The sequence below is a fragment of the Malus domestica genome, chromosome 01 (genome assembly GCF_042453785.1).
Source record: "Malus domestica chromosome 01, GDT2T_hap1".
Classification (NCBI taxonomy): Eukaryota; Viridiplantae; Streptophyta; class Magnoliopsida; order Rosales; family Rosaceae; genus Malus; species Malus domestica.
The window spans coordinates 25,861,613-25,881,253 of NC_091661.1; the positions used below are offsets into that span (position 1 = coordinate 25,861,613).

The following is a 19,641-nucleotide window of genomic DNA, read 5'->3' on the forward strand; positions in this document are numbered from 1 at the left end:
TTCCTATGTTTTTGTGATAAACTAAAAGATAATTGACTAAATAAAAATCTTGCAAAGTTTCAATAAAAAATTCCAAGTTTTTCTTACAATTTAATTTTTATCGATATCGATAATATCCTGATATTTCCATCGAAATTTTCGTGTTTTTGGACTACCGATATTTCCGATATCATCGATATTTTAGACCTTGCTCATGTCCCCCGCACGTGCACTTCTGACAGACAAACCCAAACGTGAACATCGTCATGCTCTCTCAAATCTCAATCTCTTCCATCTCTCATGTCCCCCACACGTGCACTTTTGACAGACAAACCCATTCGTGTGAAGTCAGACTGATGAAATTTACAGACATTGAGAAGTGTACACACTCACACAGACATACAGAGAGAGGGGTATGGCATTCAACGCACAGTCGCCCCACACGTGTGGCTGCAGACCTCGTGTCTAGTGGCTGACCACTCTATAACCCTAGTTTGGCTCTGACCTCAGTCATCACTCTTTCTGTTTCTATCTCATCCGAGTCAACCCTCAAGGAGGTGGATTGTCTGCCCTCCCATTTCCATACTCTTCACATTCCTTTTTATTTTGTGTGGTCACGATTAAGCCACGATAACATTTTATATTCCCATTACTTTTTATTTTATTATTTTTATAAAAAAAATCAATATAAAAAATTAACGTGGCTTAACCGTGACCACATAAATATAAAAGAATGAGAAGAGTATGAAAATTGAAGGGCAGACAATCCACCTCCATCCCTCACCCCCACACTTCCCTACTTGAATGTGTATCTTTGGGAACCGGGCACTTTCATCTTCTTGTGGTACATTGCATGCATGCGCTACTTCTCTAATTTCATCGATTTATTGTGATTAATTGGGCTGCATTTACAAAATTAGTGGCTATGACCAACACTTTGTTTTATGATACAAACTATGGAACCATATCTATGCAACGGGGTATCTGCTTATTAGGCTCAGCGAAAACAATAACGACAATAACCGATCACATTTTAATAATACTATATCAATTGTATCAACAATAATAATAATGTATAGATAACATATAAACTACATATATATGCGCATATTTGTTTTTTAATGTGAGTCACTACACAACCTTAAAGTTTAATACTTTAGCTTTAGCATATAACACGTAGAGGACAATCTAGCTATATATGCGATTCACCAACCATACATACGAAATTCGCAGGTTTTTAAGCCTTGCATAATATCTTTTGCCAGGGTTTAGGATTATGTCTTAACATGATTTCTTCACTAAGGGTTAGGGCTTTATTGTTTCTCATCAAAAGTCTATCCTAACCGAAAAAAAATTCTATCTTAACATGAAGAGCTTAAAAATTCTTCACTAGGGTTAGGGTTCTATTGTTTATCGTCATAAAGTTCTATACTATTTCCAACTTGCAGAGGCATTTGCTCTTAAATATACAACTCCTAAAGTTAAGCATATCGAGATTCATAATCATATTAGGAAATTGACAAGTGAAGCCAGCCCACTTTTCTTTTGAATGTTTGCTACTGATTTGTCACAATTGGACAAATTATTGGAGTTCATCAATCTTGCATTATTGGTATTGCTTGACTAGCCACATAAAATTCCAATTTATGTCATTCACTACCTGACACACATTGAATTAATGGATGAGAATTCACCAATGATTGCATAGCACGCATAGATTTTTCCTCAAACACTTGCCCGTGTAAATCCAAATTATACGACCATAGAAATATTAGTCCACCCTCACTGATCCATGTCCAGCATGATTGAACGCTCTTGATTGTTAGTGAAATACATGAATATCTTCAACCTGAAAAGGATGTCTTTGGGAAATAAAGGAAAATAAAAACCTTTGTCATGTTTCAAGACCAAAAAAAAAAAAAGTATACATAACAAAAAAGTGCGTGATTTAAGGCAGACTACCGCGTTCCACTATAAAAATCTATCATCTCTATCCAAATTCTAGCCTAATTAATCAACTAGAATTTATGACCTCTATTCGAAATCTTAGTAAAAGATCTTAGATCTGTTATCTTATGTTTGATCATTTCATTTATTCAAAGTAAAAAACAAAAACATTTTCATTGGAATTATGATCTTGAGCTTTTTAATTAAACGAAATTAATTTTTTTGGTCCCCTTTACAGTTGAATCAATGAATCCAAGATTTGATAAGATTCCGTGGTCCTTTGGTGGCGGCTTTATAGCTGGTACAGAGCTGATAGAAAAGAAAGGAAATCTAAAGAAAATTCGGAACCTCAAATTGAAAATTCACAGTTCATCATGTTATCTTGCAACTAAACCAGTTAACCATATAGTTATTTGAATGTTATTGTGTCGGCAAGCGTACATGATATATGCGATGCATCAAAAAATTTCCAGTGTCCCACATGACTTCATGAGCCCCTCGTAGGTCGCCAAACAGACCTCAAACTCCCATATTTTTCAAGTTAAATCCCCTTCACTGGATAAACAAAGCACAACTAGCTACCATTTTCTCCTTCGATATTCATCATTTATGTCGTTTACATCACTTACAAGAATATCTTTTTCTTACCAAGCAGTTTGAATATTGTTTTGTAACAGAATACGTCATCAGTTTGTTGTTTTGTGTGTGTTTAAATCCATACATTATTTATGTTGGGGTTATAGGAGATAAATATCGACGATATAACAATGATCATATTAACTACAGATCAACAATGATAATCTCAGCAGGTCAAAAACATTGACTAGCTCAACATATCGACTACTTCGGGTCCACATTCTTAAGAATAGGATTAACTCCAACCCAGAAATTCTGTATATGAACCCTGGAGAGCACGGACTCGTACCAACTTGGCTGCTGGATCAAATCCCAAAGGATCGGTTTGATGGACCAGCAACAATATTAGATCGTTTGATGTGTTGTAGCTTCACTGTGGTTGGTGCAAATACATGGATATTACAGCGACCAATCGATCGAGGGCTAGTGGCACATATGGTTGGAGTCGGGCGTAATGGCCGGGCCCTTGAAAAAGGACACAGTTTATACACATGATCACTTCCATATGCATCTCACTAGCTATAGATTAATATCAGGACTGTCACCTCACACGTGAGCTGAGACGTGTTGTAGGGGCAACATCATCTACTACAATTGGCCAACCTTGATGATGACTTGCATGAGCAATGTCTCACGATTGGGGTTTGCAACTTTTCTTAAGGTAGGGTTGACTTTGCATCATCAAATATATATAACAATTGATTAGTGCTTTCTTGTTTTGACATAATCATTCAGATTTTTTTTAACAGGACATAATCATTCAGATTTCGTTCATGAATTTCAGAGGACATTGGACATTAACCTCAAATATCCTAGTGATATATACGCATTAATCTAATGTATGTCTAACTAACCTAAATAGATGCATGAAAGAACAATCTTTTCGGATGATTTAAATTAGATGGCGGAGTGGGTGGACCAAAGATGCAAATTCAGCAGCAAAATATACACCTTCCATATTAAGCTTTATTGTTTAATTTGGGCTCATGATCCGCCTGTGTGCAACTCGTTCTTTTCAATGAAATATGATTTTTCTAATATCAAATTTTGTGGTTTACTATGTTTTATCAGCGTTTTTATGTTTTTCGGATAATTTTGATAATTTTTGTTTCTATCTGTTAGGGTTATATATCTTTCTTTGGAGTGTTAGATTTTGTTAACTTTTATTTATTCAATTAATATACTTTGAGGCTTTCTCATATATTTTTTTAGTGGATTATAGTTCTATGATGCATTACGATTATCGTTTGATACCATTTTTTGGTTACAATGCGTTATCAAAGTACCAAATTATAAAATAACAACCATATAATTCAAATGCAATAATGCTATTTAGACATTGATAAAAATGACATATTTATTGACATACCCACTAATGCCTATGTGATCTATTGTGATCCAAAGTTGATAACATATATAGCATATAAAATTACACCCTATATTAATATATATATTCTGAAACAACAATGATGAGGTTAGTTTATAAGGAATAACAGACTATCTCTCTGGCAAAAGAAAGAACTCGATCGAACTACAAAGATTTAAGATATATTTAAAAGTGAGAGCTTGTTCTAACATTGTTCAAGCTAATGAATTAATGGGGATTGAAGGATGTGTGTGTTGTATGGGTTCGTACAGTTGCAGTGATCACCAAAGAAAGGGTTGGAGGGCACAACACAAACACATGCATGATAGGATTCTGTCATGAAAATAAAGCTTGATAAATACGAATATATAAAAATCTGTGGTTTTGAGAGTGCTTCATAGGGATCATTATCTTATGGGGCAGGACTTGTCCAGTTGGTAGAGATCGATCGATCGAGCCTAATGTTCCTTATGGGGACCATGTGGATTGAGCGATGTGTTATCATCACCTCATATTCTTCAAGTCCAAACCCTATAATTGCATCATACTGATCATTATTTGTATACACGTGGCCCCTTGCTATGTTTAAATTATCTTTTTAGAAGCTTCATTTGTGGGGTTCACACCCCCCGTGGCTGCATCCTGCAGGAAGGAGAGTTCAGATGAACTTGTTTACTACTCATAGTTCGGTTTGATAATGACAATGTAAAGGAAGAGGTTTAGTAAAGTATGTATTGAACATTGAATGGGTGGGACAATTAGCGTTTAGTAAGTATGATGACATCCAATTTGATAACATTAAACCTCAACTGAAGCAAGATACTAACTCATTACTCATTATTGTATCCTATTTTATCAGTTAGACAAACACAGATTACTTGAAGATGAATAACGTTAGCAGCAGGGCCGTCTCTGAGATTTTGGGGTCCTGTGCCAAATTAATAAAAGGGCGCCTTTTAAGATAGTGTTTTAAAAAATGGTAAGACAATGTATTGACGCTAGAAAGTAATCACTTAAATCAAAACAAAATTTAACACTCGTTGATTGCAAGTTTAAAAATATCACTAATAATAAATAAAAAGAGCTGTAAACATAACGTTCACTAAATAATTAAAATCAGTTCAATCTTAAACAACCAAACAAGAAAAAAAACCTCAAAAACTCTAACTTTAAAGTTTCACTTGAATATATAACATTATTATATAATAAAATTGAAAAAAAAAATACTTATTATTGCCATTAAAAGTATCTCATTGTAATCCAACTTTTTATATTTATAAAGGAAAAAAAATTAAAGCTTATAAGGAGTGCATTATGAAATTTTAAAATGCTAACAAAAGCAATTTTTAAATATAGAACATTATTACATATAAATATTTTTTTTTAGTACAACAACATATTTTACACTAAGGGAAGGGGGTTCGGTTAAGCCACACAAGGGCAACCTAATTTGATATCAAATTCGTCATCCATGAGATTCGAACCTAAGACCTCTCACTTAAGTGAAGAGGAATATCAATGGACCATAGTACTAAATGGCTATTACATATAAATATTAGGTGACAAAAATTATGGGGGCCCCTTCAAATTTGAGACCTTGTGCGACTGCACATTTCGCTCCCCCTCAACGCCCCCTCTGGTTAGCAAATAACGTCGAATCTCCCCCCTTATATAATAGATTAGGATAGCTTATAACTTTAGGGGAATTTGTCAAACATGCATGTATAATAAGAATCAAGCTTCGTTCAGTTATTTTCAACGTCGTCCAGTCCACCAAACCCTTGAATCTTACCATCCCTCAATCTGTAATCCTACACTTACCACCTATCATTTGTATTAGTTCTCTGATAAAGGTAGAACCCATCAACGCATATGGGTCATATTTCTATTAAAAAAATTAGTGGCAAAACCTAAATTAAATAAAAATTTAAATGAGAATATATTAAGTGCTATATATACTTTTTTTTTTAACCAAAGAAAGAGAATATATTAAGTGCTATATATACTTTAATCTCCTTCCTTACATTAGGTATATGTTTCTATATATAGGTTGTGTAGTCAGATACAAGGAAATGGATTCTCTCCTGAGCATCTGCTCAGGATCCTACTGACCCACACACAAGGGCCGTTGGATGAAAATCTAACGGCTACAAACAGGAAGCTCTCTTTAAAGTTCTAATAATTGTAGCCGTTAGATTTTCATCCAACGGCTCTTGTACGTGGGTCAGAAGGATCCTGAGCAGATGCTCAGGAGAGAATCAATTTCCCAGATACAAATCCAGAAAAGGATTAAAAATTCGAATCGGGTTGGTGTACTTGCAACTTGTATGATATAACTTGTGATTTTATACTCCCAACCCATAGTTTGAAATATTAAGAAATGTTCGTGCGCCACATGACCAATAATTAATGGCTCAATTAAACAAATTGAATTCGATTTAGTAATCATATTGTTGCTCAATAGATTTTTCTTATATTTTTATGCATAAAAAAAAAGAACTTTAACGAAAAGTTTATGGTGTTGTTTACTCTTTATTTTATCATTTTCTTTAAAATTCAAAGTTTTCAAACATTTTTCATTAGTTTTTCTTAACAAAAAATGGTGTCTAAGGTTATTATTATTAGCTAGTCTTCCACATGTTAGGAGGGTTTCTCTACAAGCTTTATTTTAAAACCATTAATTTATTATCGATTGCGAGTATATACTAAGACGAGGAGTGTTTTGCGCTACTAATTCCAAGTCGTTGCGTTAAATTGAAATCAATATATTTTTCAGTAGAATTAATGTTGTATATTTTTTGTCAACCAAAGGTAAAAACCTTTATTACACAAACAACACAAACTTAGAAAACACCACCAAAGACAAATATACAAACAAAATTAGACGAGCTCGTTCAAAAAAAAAAAAGCACAATTAGACGAGCCAAAATTACATGAGAAGCCCAAACCAAACAGAAACGAAAAGAAACCTAGAACACTGCTGCAACCTCTTCCGCACCAGCAAATTCCGTCCAGGTCGATTCCACATCCCTGACAAAGCATTCCCACTCCGATCACCTCCATCAGTTTAGAACAACACTTCAATTACAATCACAAGCTGGGAAAACCCAGCCATGAAGCATGTGGAAATCCACACGCAACGCTGTAAAAGGCAGATAGAAGAAGGCGGTGGTGTTGATAACACCGAAATAAATACAAACATTTACCGAGATCAAATATTCCGCATTTATTTTGTGTGTGGTCTTTGTGTGGCCTCTAAATTTATGACAACAAAGTTGAAATTTATTAAGCTTATTAATACGTGTTAATTAATAATATAAGCCACAGTGATACCACACATAGAATAATTGCAAAAAAATTAAACTCATACAAATATTTATCTTCTCCCAGACTATAAAGCATTTAAACTGTGAAGTTTTAACAAAACGCTTCTGGTATTATTCACTTTTAACGAAAAATCATATTTTTACCTTTCTTTGATACTATTCACTACACCTTTATTTATCATTTTTCATTAAAACTAATTTTTTTAAAAACTTTCCATTAATTTTCCTTTTAAGCTAAAATTCGCAATCGGTAACTTAAAAAGTCAACAATTTTCTTTCTCCTAATGCATTCTTTTAATCAAACGGCCAAGACATGGACACTTCAACACATTCATACAACACCAATGAAACACACCAAAACTAAACCAACAATCCGCTCTTTTTACCACTCCATATTTTCCCCAACAAAGTCTCACTACTCTTTATCCACAGAAACGCAGAAAAGGAACGATATCGTTTTATGAGAAAAAGTAGAAAAAGTGATTAAAAATAAAAAGTTGTCAGACACTAAAATATCCGACATTAAATTTCCTTCTCTCCTCTCATCTCCCTCTTTAGATTCTTATTTAACAATCAGATCCACCGATCCATTTTTCGATTCTCGAAACCCCTCGTGTGCTTTCCCCACCACCTCCCCGCCATCTCTTTCCCTACCCCCAACTCTTTCCTTTTTCTATATATACCCACTCCCCATACACAAATATATACATATAAACAAATATATACACAAGCACTTTGAGCTTAGAGAGAGAGAGAGAGAGAGAGTACACAAGCACTTTGAGCTTAGAGAGAGAGAGTACACAAGCACTTTGAGCTTAGAGAGAGAGAGAGAGAGAGAGAGAGAGAGAGAGAGAGATTGTTAGTGTGTACTCAAATATTAAAACTCCATGGATTTCCTCTTCTCATTTTTCTTGGTTTTCTCTATCCTTTCAACCCTAGTTTACGTTTTTCTGAGAAAGTCTAGGTGCCGGAGGCTGAGGCTGCCTCCGGGGAATCTAGGGTTACCATTTATAGGGGAGACTCTGCAGCTCATCTCAGCCTACAAGACTGAGAACCCCGAACCGTTCATCGACGAGCGCGTGACCCGGTTCGGATCCATATTCACAACTCACGTGTTTGGAGAGCCGACCGTGTTCTCCACCGACCCGGAGACCAATCGGTTCATCCTGCAGAACGAAGGGAAGCTGTTCGAGTGCAGCTACCCTGGCTCCATAACCAACCTTATGGGGAAGCACTCTTTGTTGCTGATGAAGGGCAGCCTCCATAAACGGATGCATTCTCTGACTATGAGCTTTGCAAACTCCTCTATCATTAGGGACCACCTTTTGGACGACATAGACCGGTTGATCCGGCTCAACATGGATTCATGGGCCGACCGGATCTTTCTCATGGAGGAGGCCAAAAAGGTATTGTACCACTGTACTTCTTTAAGATAGGATTAGGGCAGGTTCGGAATTCGAAATTAAGACCTACAAGATAAGCTATTACATTTTAGTTTGGATTTTTTTCTTCACCAAGTTAGAAATAGAAAATGGTGTTTTTCTTACATGGTGTTGTTTTCTTTTCTTTTTTTAATTAAATACAATTATAAAAAGATGATATTGGACACGTAAAATTGGCACAGTTATTAATAAACAGAGTATGAAGTCATGAGGACTGATAATCTGTCAATTTTGTGGATTCAAATAGTTTTATTAAAAATGCAAAGAGATATTGACAATTTTTTTTTTGTTGCTATTCCTCAAAAAGTAGAGGACAAAGGTAAAGTTTGTTTAGAATGCTTTATAATCAATGGAATGTTTTAATTAAAATGAGTTTTTTTTTATAAAGGAAAGCTAATGAAAATAGCTTTAAAACTCTGAGTTTTAACTATAAGGACAAAATAAAGGTAAAATAAATAGTACTATAATTGATTTTTTAGTGTAAAAATGTGATTTTTCGTTAAAGTAAACAATACCGGGAGTTTTTCATTAAAGTTCATCTTTTATAATTGGTTATATAGTTAGTTTTAATTTAATTAATTATGTTATAATTTAATTAATCATGTTATAATGGTATTATGCTCCATGGGGTTTCGACTTCCAGTCGAAGAGAAATGGAGGTGACTAGGATCCCATGGCCTAAAGTGTGGGTGACATGCATACAAGTGCAAAGTGCACGTTACCACAATTTAAAGTAAACGGCTACAAATAGAAAAATAAAAAAAAGAAGTCTTTAAGAGAAGGGATCTCATTTTTCAAAAAAAAATAAGAACATCCTCTTAACTGTTAGATTTGGCTTTAATGAAATCATGTGGTTGAGATTATGTGTTTTGTAATTTAATCACAGTTACGTAATTTCATTAAAGTCAAATTTAATAGTCAAGAGGGAGTTCCCATTTTTTTTTTTTTAAATAAGGACTCCTTCCCTAAAAGGGGCTGTCCCCTTGAGACATCATTTTCTTGCTAGCTCGTGTACTTCTGGATTTATATTTTATTGAACCTTAATTAATCTTAATTTTTATTAGTTAATTAATTAAATTATGTGCAGATAACTTTTGAACTAGCAGTGAAGCAACTCATGAGCTTTGATCCAAATGAATGGACCGAAAGTCTAAGGAAGGAGTACGTCCTACTGATCGAAGGCTTCTTCTCCGTTCCTTTGCCTCTATTTTCCACCACCTACCGCCGGGCCATTACTGTAATTTCCTCTCTTTTTCTTGTACGATGATTTAATTAATTGTGTAATTAGAACTATATTATTTGAAAACACAAAATAACGGATTTATCGTTTGTCAAGTGTGTTAGACTTTGTGTATTTTTCATGTATTTAAACCTAATTAGTTTTTTTTTTGTCAAATTTAAACCTAATTTATTTAATTAATTGGGAATTTGAAATTGAAGGCGCGGACAAAGGTGGCGGAGGCATTGACCTTGATAGTGAGGCAAAGGAGGGAGGAGAGCGAAGCCGGGCAGATAAAAGAGGACATGTTAGGCGCACTTTTGAGCGGAGACACCGCACTCTCCGACGAGGAGATTGTGGATTTCTTGCTTGCTTTGCTGGTGGCCGGCTATGAAACCACCTCAACAATCATGACACTTGCCGTAAAGTTCTTGACGGAGACACCTCTGGCCCATGCTCAACTCAAGGTGCCACTCTCTCCCCCACGTCCCTTTTTCTTTTCTCGCTTTATTTGCCTAGTGGGGACTGCTAGTCTTGCAACTGCCATCATATGCTCACGTTACTCTGTTGGGCATTTCAACATCCACTTTTTTGTTATCTAAATCCTCAACCATTCACTTTGTTTTCGATAGATTGCATTGGATAAACTAGGGTTTAAGTGACCGCCATATGGTTTACTGAGTAATTGCACGTATCTTGATCAGTCGTAAGTTGCATTAGATAATTACATATATAACTAAACAACGTGTCCTCGAAATACATAAACTTGTAAGATTATCACATCCGATGTGTGTGCATAGAGAATTAACATAAGAAAGAAAAATGAGTGTCGGACATTCCTCTCCATGTTTGTATCTTTCAATTATCTTTCAATTTATTCACTTTTAAGACCCAAAAATGAATGAGGGTGGGGCGTTAAAGAGAATGTGAAAATTACTTCTCAAATTTTTGCATTAAAAAGACAAAATTGTCCCTATCGAGAAAATATAGCCTAAAGTGTTACAAGGTAGTAAAAAAATAGGGGTGTGATATCCATACATCTATTTTTACTTCTCACACATTTTCTCATTTTCGGTCTTCGGATCAGATGAATTGAAGAAAATCAACGGACAAAAATTAACAACTAATGTGTAATAAATAAAAAGAGATGTGTGAATATCACATTCTAAAAAATAAAGTAGAGAATGTAAAAGTGGGACAACATACTGATAAAACCAACGGACAGAATGATGACATGCTTTTCCCCTTCGCTCCCTTCCAAACTGCACGCTTCAGTGTGCTGTAAATATTGTCAGATTCTCGGCAGTTTTGGTCTTTTGACTACGTCGCCTCTTTGCTTCACGTGCAGCTGGTTTGGGAGGGTATTCTGGTCATTCTACTGACCCTAGGGGTCCCAAAGCTGGGCCATTGGGAATCGTGCGGTTCTGATTTCTAGGACCACAACAATCCAACGGTGTAAATAGGAGGTTTCAATGCTGTCAGCACCCTAGCATTGTTATCCTTTTTCGATTCCTAGGATTGTTTTGGTGTCCGTGCACTCGTGTGATGTTCCGAGCTCTACCGTCGGATTATGTTGTCAACCGAAAGTGCTAAAATGGACCTGCTCTTAGTCTGGAGTCTGGACTGAGTTTCAGGCCATGGCTAAAGGGTTAAACAGCTAAATATCTCGATTCATGCTATGAGCCGGTTCATACTAGACAATCAAGATTATTATCTTTGCTGAATAATGGAAGTCTTTTTCTTATTTTTTATAGGTAAAATGTTTGTTAAATTGTTAATGAAGTTCTGAATCCACATTGCAGGAGGAACATGAGCAAATTAGGGCGAACAAGAAGTCATCCGAGACTTTGGAATGGAGTGATTATAAGTCAATGCCATTCACTCAGTGTGTAAGTATTGATTTCAAAACTCTCAAAAATAACGGATATTATTATGTCGAACTCTAATAACAAAAGTGTTGTTAGAATCCGACATTATGTCATTGCCAAACATGCTTACAAATTGTCGGGACTCTAATTCTTCGAAGTTTATTGACTTTGTTCGTTCAAATTTAGGTTGTAAACGAGACACTGCGAGTAGCAAACATAATTAGCGGGATATTTAGGCGGGCAATGACGGATGTTCACATTAAAGGTAACAACTTTCTATACCACGTAAACAACCTGCATTCCGAACTGGATATTTTTCAAATTCTTATGCACGCGAATAAAGTTATTAATCGGTGAAAATAATATGAACAGGATACACAATCCCTAAAGGTTGGAAGGTATTTGCATCGTTCCGTGCTGTACATCTTGATCAAGATCATTTCAAGGACGCTCGAACTTTTAATCCATGGAGGTGGCAGGTACTTAATTATACATCTCTGCCTAATAAGTATGTTTACTCATTTTTTTTTAATTTATAATTTTTTATTAAAAACATGATTTTCGTAGAGCAACTCTGGACCGGCCACAAGCCCAGCAAATGTGTTCACACCATTCGGAGGAGGGCCAAGGCTGTGCCCAGGCTATGAGCTTGCCAGAGTAGAAATCTCAGTCTTCCTTCACCACTTAGTCACTCGTTTCAGGTACCCAAAAAAACTACGTAAATCTGCACAAATAGAAGTGGTATTATATTTTCAATCACAAATAGAACTTGAGGGGCACTAAACCGACAATAAAGTGGCATGAAAATGTTTTATGTGTACGGGTTATTGTTTGTTTAGATTTGCAACCACTTGTATTTGCGCATATTTCCTGTTAAACTGACGACGCTGATTGTTTATGTTAGCAGTTGGGTTCCTGATGAGGAAGATAAGCTGGTGTTTTTTCCGACGACGAGGACGCAGAAGAGGTACCCGATCAATGTGCAGCGGAGGAACAATGTGTCATATGGGCAATGTAAAGAGTAAACCAGAGGAGAAAGCAAATGAGTCAGGAAATTATGTAGTAGTACTAGAGCTGTAATATCCTTTGATCTCCAACCCAATAAAATTATATTATTAATTAATTAATAGTTTAGTGAAATTAAATCAAATGATTAATTGATAGGAAAACTAATAAAAATAGTTTGAAAACTTTGAGTTTTAACGAAAATAACTAAATAAAGGGTAAAGTGAATAGTATTAGAATTGACTTTTTAATGTAAAAATATGATTTTTTTTTTAAATAAACAATACCGAAAATTTTTCGTTAAAATTCTTTTAATTGATTTCTCTTTCCTTCGTAACGTGGGGGTTTTGTAGGTGATGGCAGATTTTGTAGCTCTTTTATGTTTTAGCCTATCATTAATGTGCTTTAATTATTAAAAAGGAAATCCACCTGAAAGACTTTTCCTCCTCGAGCCATTCTTCCGCGTGCTTTTATGGCCCTGGTCCACATCATCATTCGCCGTCGTTGGGATATGTTCTCGGTTGCATCTAAGAATCTCTTAAAACTTCGATCGTTGAAGTGATTACTTTTTAGTTTTTAATCAATTTGCCGTTTGTATTTGATTTTGATTAGTTCAACTCACGTTACCAATTACAACAGAAACATATAATTCCAAAGAGAAAATGAATCGACCAAAAATACATTACAAGTGCAACACATTCAATAATGTTTCAATCTTTCAACAGATTCAACATTTCTCATCTTGTAAAATGATAGAAGCCGAAATTGCTTAAGAAAAAATTACAATTATTTTGTACACAATACGTCGTCTCTCAAGGAGAGCATCTGCCACTACAAGCATGCCAGAATAACTACAGCAGTAGAGCTGTTGGCGCCCCCCGGCTTCAATTGCCGGAAGCTTCCGCTCGACTTGCACATCTGCTGGGCAATACCGTTCAAAATGGCACCGTCTTGACGGAATGACACATTGTGCACCGCCACAGGTTCAAAACTTACATCCGAGTTGCCATAACTTAATCGCAGATTCGGAAACAAAGTAGGTCTCAACATCTGCCTGTTTCCTGACTTTTCAATGCAGATTCAACAAGCTTAACCTTTTTCGAATTTTCGCTATTGAGCAGTGAAAGTTTCTCAAGTGAGGATTTCAGCTGGGAGACTTGAGATTCTTGCACAGGATCTTTCCCCCTTGCAATCAGCCTACGTTGGTTTGATGCATTGCCCTTCGGCGATTGTGTGTGCCTTTTTAACCTTGCAGTTACAGCATTAATGGAAGAATGCAATGCATCCAATTCAACTACGGAGAAGTGGTCTGCGTAGCAACAAAAATGTATGTTAGAAGTGAAAAATTAGTGCTGGGCATAACTCCTGACCAAAAATGTATAGGCTAGTCACCTAAGCAGGAGTGAATTATGAAGATTTAGGAACCAGTAAAATAGGAAAACGGAAAATTAAATTACTGACTACGAACTAGGGCATAACTCCTAAGCTCATTTATGATGGAAAAAGCTACATTAGTACACTTATTATTGAAAAATGGTCATTACCAAGCTCCAACTTGAACTCTCGCTCAGCTCTGGACAGTGGTTTCTTATGAGGCCCTGGCAAGTCCCGCAAACATTTCAAGCGCTCCTCCAGAAGATTTTGCATCTGCTTTGCACGGTCAATTCTGTCCTCCAATTTTGATTGTTTCTCCTCAACTTGTGAAAGCCTCTGTTGTGCATTACCTAGGCGAGCATGCTGGTCATCGATTATCCTCTTCAAGATGGGTCCATGATGCTTGAGTTCAAAGTAAACCTAGAGGGTGGAGGAAAAATTCATAAAAAAACAAAAGGAACCATTTCCCTTAATAAGGTAGATTTGACACAAGTAAACATAATCTGTTGTATTGCTTGGCATATTGTTACCTTATATGCATACTCCGCATAATTTTCATGAAAGCTTCTGAAGTACTCATGAAGCATTGATCGACCTTCAATAGAATCAGCTGAAAGAGAACGTAAACTTGGTGAGCTCTGAGGAAGAAGAACCACCTTAGGTCCAACTAGTAGTTCTTTGCTTATAAGATCAGGCATATCTTTTTCTTTTGGTTCTTCCAGGCAAAGAGATTTGTTCTCCGTATCAACTTGATGAGGAAGTAACAGGTTCCAAGTCTTCATCTCCAGCACTATACATTCTCGCGAAACAGTGAGTCCCACGATCCAGGAACACCCAAATGAATCTGATAATGACACAAAACCGGAAAGTGGAGATTGTGAGGGGACTTCTCCCTGGCATGTGCTTAGAACAGGATGCACAGAAGGAGTTCTCATAGTCTCGTTCTTGCCACTGATCTGACTTGTAAATGGAAGATAATGCAACACTATTGAATCTAACCCTCCATCATGAAGGGTGTATATTCTTTCCGGCATCAGCGGATCAGTAAACATCATAATAAGAGAACCACTCTTTGCTTTCCTAGGCAAAGCCAGATCCACAATAGCCAACCTCAAAAGAGGGGGAGGAAGTCCCAACCAAAGAGTACTATCAAGAGGTTGATCAAGCTTCACAGGTGAAAGCTTGCCTGGGGTTGGCTCACAAATCATTGCAAGACCAAGAATATGATCATGGGAATCAACACGGAGTCGAGGTGGGCTGCCAGCATTCCACAACGGTTGGATTTCATCGGCCATAGCATCTATTTGCAATTGCCCACCACTCCAGGCAGTGACCAGAATTGAGTCTTTGACGACTAAATTATAAAGAAGACTGACTGCTCCACCTTCACATTCTGCACCCCGGAAGGCTAAATCTTCTTCATCCTCACCACGACACACTTTCCTCAGAGGTCCCTGGGAAATTACAATGTAGGTCAGACTGTGGACTTCTACAGATTGCAATAAACACAGACCAAACTTGGAGACACAAATTACCAACTTAAGACACCCAACACTGAAAGAGAGTAGGCTTTAAGCCATTCGTTCAAATTTACTTGGAGAGATTCAAACAGATAAAGGGCAGCAACTTTGAAGTAAATGAAATTATCAAGGAATTGTAGCTAGTGCCGACACATAATTTACTCAGGAGCATAGATAGAGCTATAGTAACTACTGCACGCTTATAGGTAAGAGAGCACAGATACCTGCAGTGAGAGTGAGGCATCAAATATAGCATACGGATGAGCTTTTATCACATATGGATCTGATCCTTCTGTTTCTTGGTTTGTGATTGCTGGAAATGTTGCTTCCAACCAAGAAATAGCTAGATTCGAGTTACTAACAGCCTCTGAATTGGCTGACTTCAGGCCAAATGTCTGGGCATCATTATGTATCTCTACAATGGATTCCCATTTGTAGGCACTGTTCAAAAGAAAACAATTTATTATGCTCAGCACCCAATACAAAGATCAGTTAGCATACGATGGCTACAAGGTATAAATACTTCTAACACCCCAAGATGCTACAGCCTATACAAGGGTAACAACTCAAGGCAGTGATGCAAAGGGAAAAGACTATCAGTTAAATATTTCGCTTTGATTTATAACATTAGACTATCAGTTAAATACTTCACAACCTTTAAGTGACACAGAAGCACCAGATTTACATGGAGGAATATTATGTCATAGTTCCAACAAAAACGTATTAGGACAACTTTAATTCTTCTCTGTAAACTAACCATTTCTGAAAGGTTCCTAAAAGGATTAATTGACGCATCCAGCTTTATAGTACATGGCACGTGTCCCGGAAAATGATAGTTGAAACCATACAATCCTCTTGGTTTAGGTATCCCGAATCTTTATGCTTTTAAACAAATTAAAAATACCTTGATCACTTTCTTCTCAAAAAAAAATACCTTGATCACCAGGCCTAGTTGATCTCTAGTTGATCAACTAGGCCTACGTGTAGTTCCTCTTAAGAAAAAACTATAAGCCTTACAAAGGGGCACGACATGAAGAATAAAATACCTTCCAAATGGTACAACGGGACAAAGGATGTAAATTGAACCATCGTTGAACAAAATGAAAACCTGTACAATAGCATATGAATGAGAATTTAAGTAAATTACGTGAAAACAGTTAAAACGGTTAAAATGCAAAACTCAACTTGCCTAATATGAATGACCATAGTAACAAAAAGATGAACAAACAGTTGAAACATGTGTTATGCTAAAACAAACGTAAGCTTTGAAAAATCCTAATAGAATAGCTCGTATCTTCATGACTTAATTGATAGAAACAGACAATATTTCAAGGAAAAATCATATTACAGATGAACAATAAATGACGCCACAGGAAACAAAAGACCAAGAGCATTCCAATCTATAGCATCAGTGTTTGAACAAAAAAAAAAGCATGACAAAATAAATTACCAAAGTCAATTTTTTTTTTTAAATGAACTTACACTAAATGAATCCCACAGGTGTTCACTCCCAAATGAAAAGTCAACTGGGCAAATTGATGTCGCATTCCTGGATCGACCTGGTTGCACAGGCTGTAGATAGTATTCTTGCTCTGGTTGAATAAGATCTGAAGACAAATCAAAGATTCTACAAAAAAACTGAAGGTAAATGTAGATACAAGGACATTAATTGTTCAAAACACAAAAATTAAAATAAATTCAGAGATACACTAACCAAACCTGGACACAATGTTTTTTTTTTTTTTGTCTAAATCAGACACAATATGAATAAGAAACACCATTTATAAAAGCTAATGCTCGATCTGATGAAACCTAAGAAGACCTCAAAGAATTTCTTTTACATTTGAAAAAGATTTCATACCTGAAAACTGAATCAGAAGAAAGAATTCCCAGGTGGGTGTCACTGTTAGGATGCCATGAAACTTGCAGTATACGTATGAGATTGTTTTCTCTTAAGTAGATTTGTGAACCAACAGTTACAGTCCTGTAAGGTTTTATTTAAAAAATAACAGATACATTAAGAATCTTTACTTTGGAACATCAAAACTATTTAATTTGCAACACAATCTCCATTAAGCTCATACGGTCATACCCACAAGTACATTTTCAGAAAGGGAACACAGGCTAGTACATGAATACAAAATCATGATGATAGATAACGAGGGAAGGGGAGAGGGGAACTAAATAATCATATTGTGCTCCGAGAGAAAGATCAGCAGAGGAATCACCACCACCACCCCCCCCCCCTTCCCCCCAAAAAAAGTGTATAATCTAAACCATCATTACGATTCATCACTCAGGTTGCTCTCTAAGACACCCCAGCACAACATGTTCAAAGATGAAAACGAAAAATGATAACGTATTTCCATTTTTCCAATCATACCTGCAAATGGTTGCATTGTCTTTGTTGGAAGCCCGCCCATAAAGATACAGAACGCAGAGACCACCTGAACCAGAAAGAAGCAATGCTGATCCATTCCTATTGATTGAGATTTTGTGAACCGCAAAGTCGAGCTTTACATCAGTTTGCAATACCTATCGAATTACAGGCATAATCAACAAGATAAGTATTAACTGACATAGATAGTACACTCCAAGATTAGTCGATAATCGTTACCACACTATGCCCGAAAATTCAATTCACAGTATAATTTTCAATTCTTGTACAAATTATCGCTTCAATAATCACTTTCTGTTACCATAAAACTCGAAGCTAGGCAACTAACTACATTAAGCTCAGCTGAGTACCTACCATTCGAGTGCATTTACTTTCTTATCCTTCAATTTTCTCAGCGACCAAACAGAACCAAAGAAATTGAAATTTCAAAAAAAAAATGAGGGAAAGAGAGGAAACCTTGGAAGGCGAAGAAGCGATGACGGAAGTCGGGTCGGGTTCGCCCAGCCGGATGGAGATCCGGTGAAGGCAGAGCTTATCGGAGTCCCAGAAGTAAAGCCGAGAGGCTCCGTCCCAGGCCAAGAGATTTCTGGGCGCTCGAGCCGCGGTCAAGTCGTGGACCGGACCGGCAGCGGAGGAGGAGAAGACCGGGTGGTTCTGCAGCAGGACCCACTCCACTTCGTCTCTTTGGGGCGTCGGAGACCGCCCCGGTTCCGCTTCCGTTGCCTGCAGGTCGAAGTTGTACCTCATTTTCTATCACTTTCTATTCCGAGCTCTGGAGTTTGTGGAGGCTTCTTTTCGCACTGTGGTTTTGTTTTTCTTTAATGGAGTTTGTGGAGGCTTCTTTTCGCACTGTGGTTTTGCTTTTCTTTAAAAGAAGTTGGACGGAAAGCTAGGGATACTGTTTTTAACAAAAAATTATATTTTTACATTAAAATGTTAATTTTGATACTATTTATTTTACCCTTTATTTGGTCTTTACTGTTAAACCTCAAAGTTTTCAAGTTTTTTTTATTAATTTTCCTTTTCTTTAAACGATGCAACACAGGGGTTAAACTGTGGGACGACGTCGTTTCGTTGAGTTTTGCATTGCACCTGGGGGGGGCAATGTAGAAGCGCGCATTGCGTTTTATCTCAGGTCTAAAATATCGATATTATCTCGATATTTCTATCGAAATTTTCGTGATTTTGGACTACCGATATTTCCGATATCATCGATATTTTAAACCTTGATAGGAACTCTATATGGTATTAAGTCACTCATGTATCTTACCATACAATGTATAAAGTGTAAAATATTGTACTAATTCATTATATATAAATGATTATGGTGTGTTTAAACTTCTTTCATTAATTACTATATATTTTCTACACTTACAATGTTTGCTAACTCGTTATATAATTAACTTAAATCAGTTAAATCCATCATGCAATGCATTTCCTTCCAATTTTTTTATGATAAACTAATATATAATTAACTAAATAAACATCCTGCAAAGTTTCAATAAAAATTTCCAAGGTTTTCTTACAATTTCCGTGGTTTTTATTCAATTTTTATCGATAT

General features: G+C 36.3%; 2 protein-coding genes across 3 annotated transcripts; one reads left to right on the plus strand and one right to left on the minus strand.

Moving 5' to 3' along the window:
- The first annotated feature begins 7,696 nt into the window (after positions 1 to 7,696).
- Positions 7,697 to 12,906, plus strand: LOC103437230 (3beta,22alpha-dihydroxysteroid 3-dehydrogenase-like). Of its 2 annotated transcripts, none has more exons than XM_070819487.1 (8): positions 7,697 to 8,660; positions 9,784 to 9,933; positions 10,137 to 10,382; positions 11,718 to 11,804; positions 11,970 to 12,048; positions 12,156 to 12,262; positions 12,351 to 12,484; positions 12,691 to 12,906. In XM_070819487.1, exons 1-8 carry the CDS (start codon positions 8,142 to 8,144, stop codon positions 12,806 to 12,808), a joined length of 1,440 nt encoding a protein of 479 aa, XP_070675588.1. In that variant the 5' UTR covers positions 7,697 to 8,141; the 3' UTR covers positions 12,809 to 12,906. The 2 variants fall into 2 exon arrangements, with proteins under 2 accessions (XP_070675588.1, XP_070675581.1); XM_070819480.1 differs by having other exon boundaries at positions 7,851 to 8,660; positions 12,688 to 12,906.
- A 545-nt stretch (positions 12,907 to 13,451) lies between these two features.
- LOC103437244 (nuclear pore complex protein NUP88) lies at positions 13,452 to 19,220 on the minus strand. Its single transcript, XM_008375719.4, has 9 exons — positions 18,537 to 19,220; positions 18,066 to 18,217; positions 17,544 to 17,666; positions 17,165 to 17,309; positions 16,729 to 16,790; positions 15,907 to 16,123; positions 14,693 to 15,616; positions 14,333 to 14,582; positions 13,452 to 14,097 (listed from the first exon to the last, which is right to left on the minus strand). Exons 1-9 carry the CDS (start codon positions 18,825 to 18,827, stop codon positions 13,832 to 13,834), a joined length of 2,430 nt encoding a protein of 809 aa, XP_008373941.1. The 5' UTR covers positions 18,828 to 19,220; the 3' UTR covers positions 13,452 to 13,831.
- Between the last annotated feature and the right edge of the window lie 421 nt (positions 19,221 to 19,641).

Excerpts from the sequence above, each read along its gene's own strand:
- LOC103437230 (XM_070819480.1), top strand. The coding sequence starts at position 8,142 with ATGGATTTCCTCTTCTCATTTTTCTTGGTTTTCTCTATCCTTTCAACC. Across the intron at positions 8,661-9,783 it reads TCATGGAGGAGGCCAAAAAG|ATAACTTTTGAACTAGCAGT; the intron begins GTATTGTACCAC and ends AATTATGTGCAG. Across the intron at positions 9,934-10,136 it reads CCTACCGCCGGGCCATTACT|GCGCGGACAAAGGTGGCGGA; the intron begins GTAATTTCCTCT and ends TTGAAATTGAAG.
- LOC103437244 (XM_008375719.4), bottom strand. The coding sequence starts at position 18,827 with ATGAGGTACAACTTCGACCTGCAGGCAACGGAAGCGGAACCGGGGCGG. Across the intron at positions 18,218-18,536 it reads TCGCTTCTTCGCCTTCCAAG|GTATTGCAAACTGATGTAAA; the intron begins GTTTCCTCTCTT and ends GTAATTCGATAG. Across the intron at positions 16,791-17,164 it reads ACCTGTGGGATTCATTTAGT|GTTTTCATTTTGTTCAACGA; the intron begins GTAAGTTCATTT and ends GCTATTGTACAG.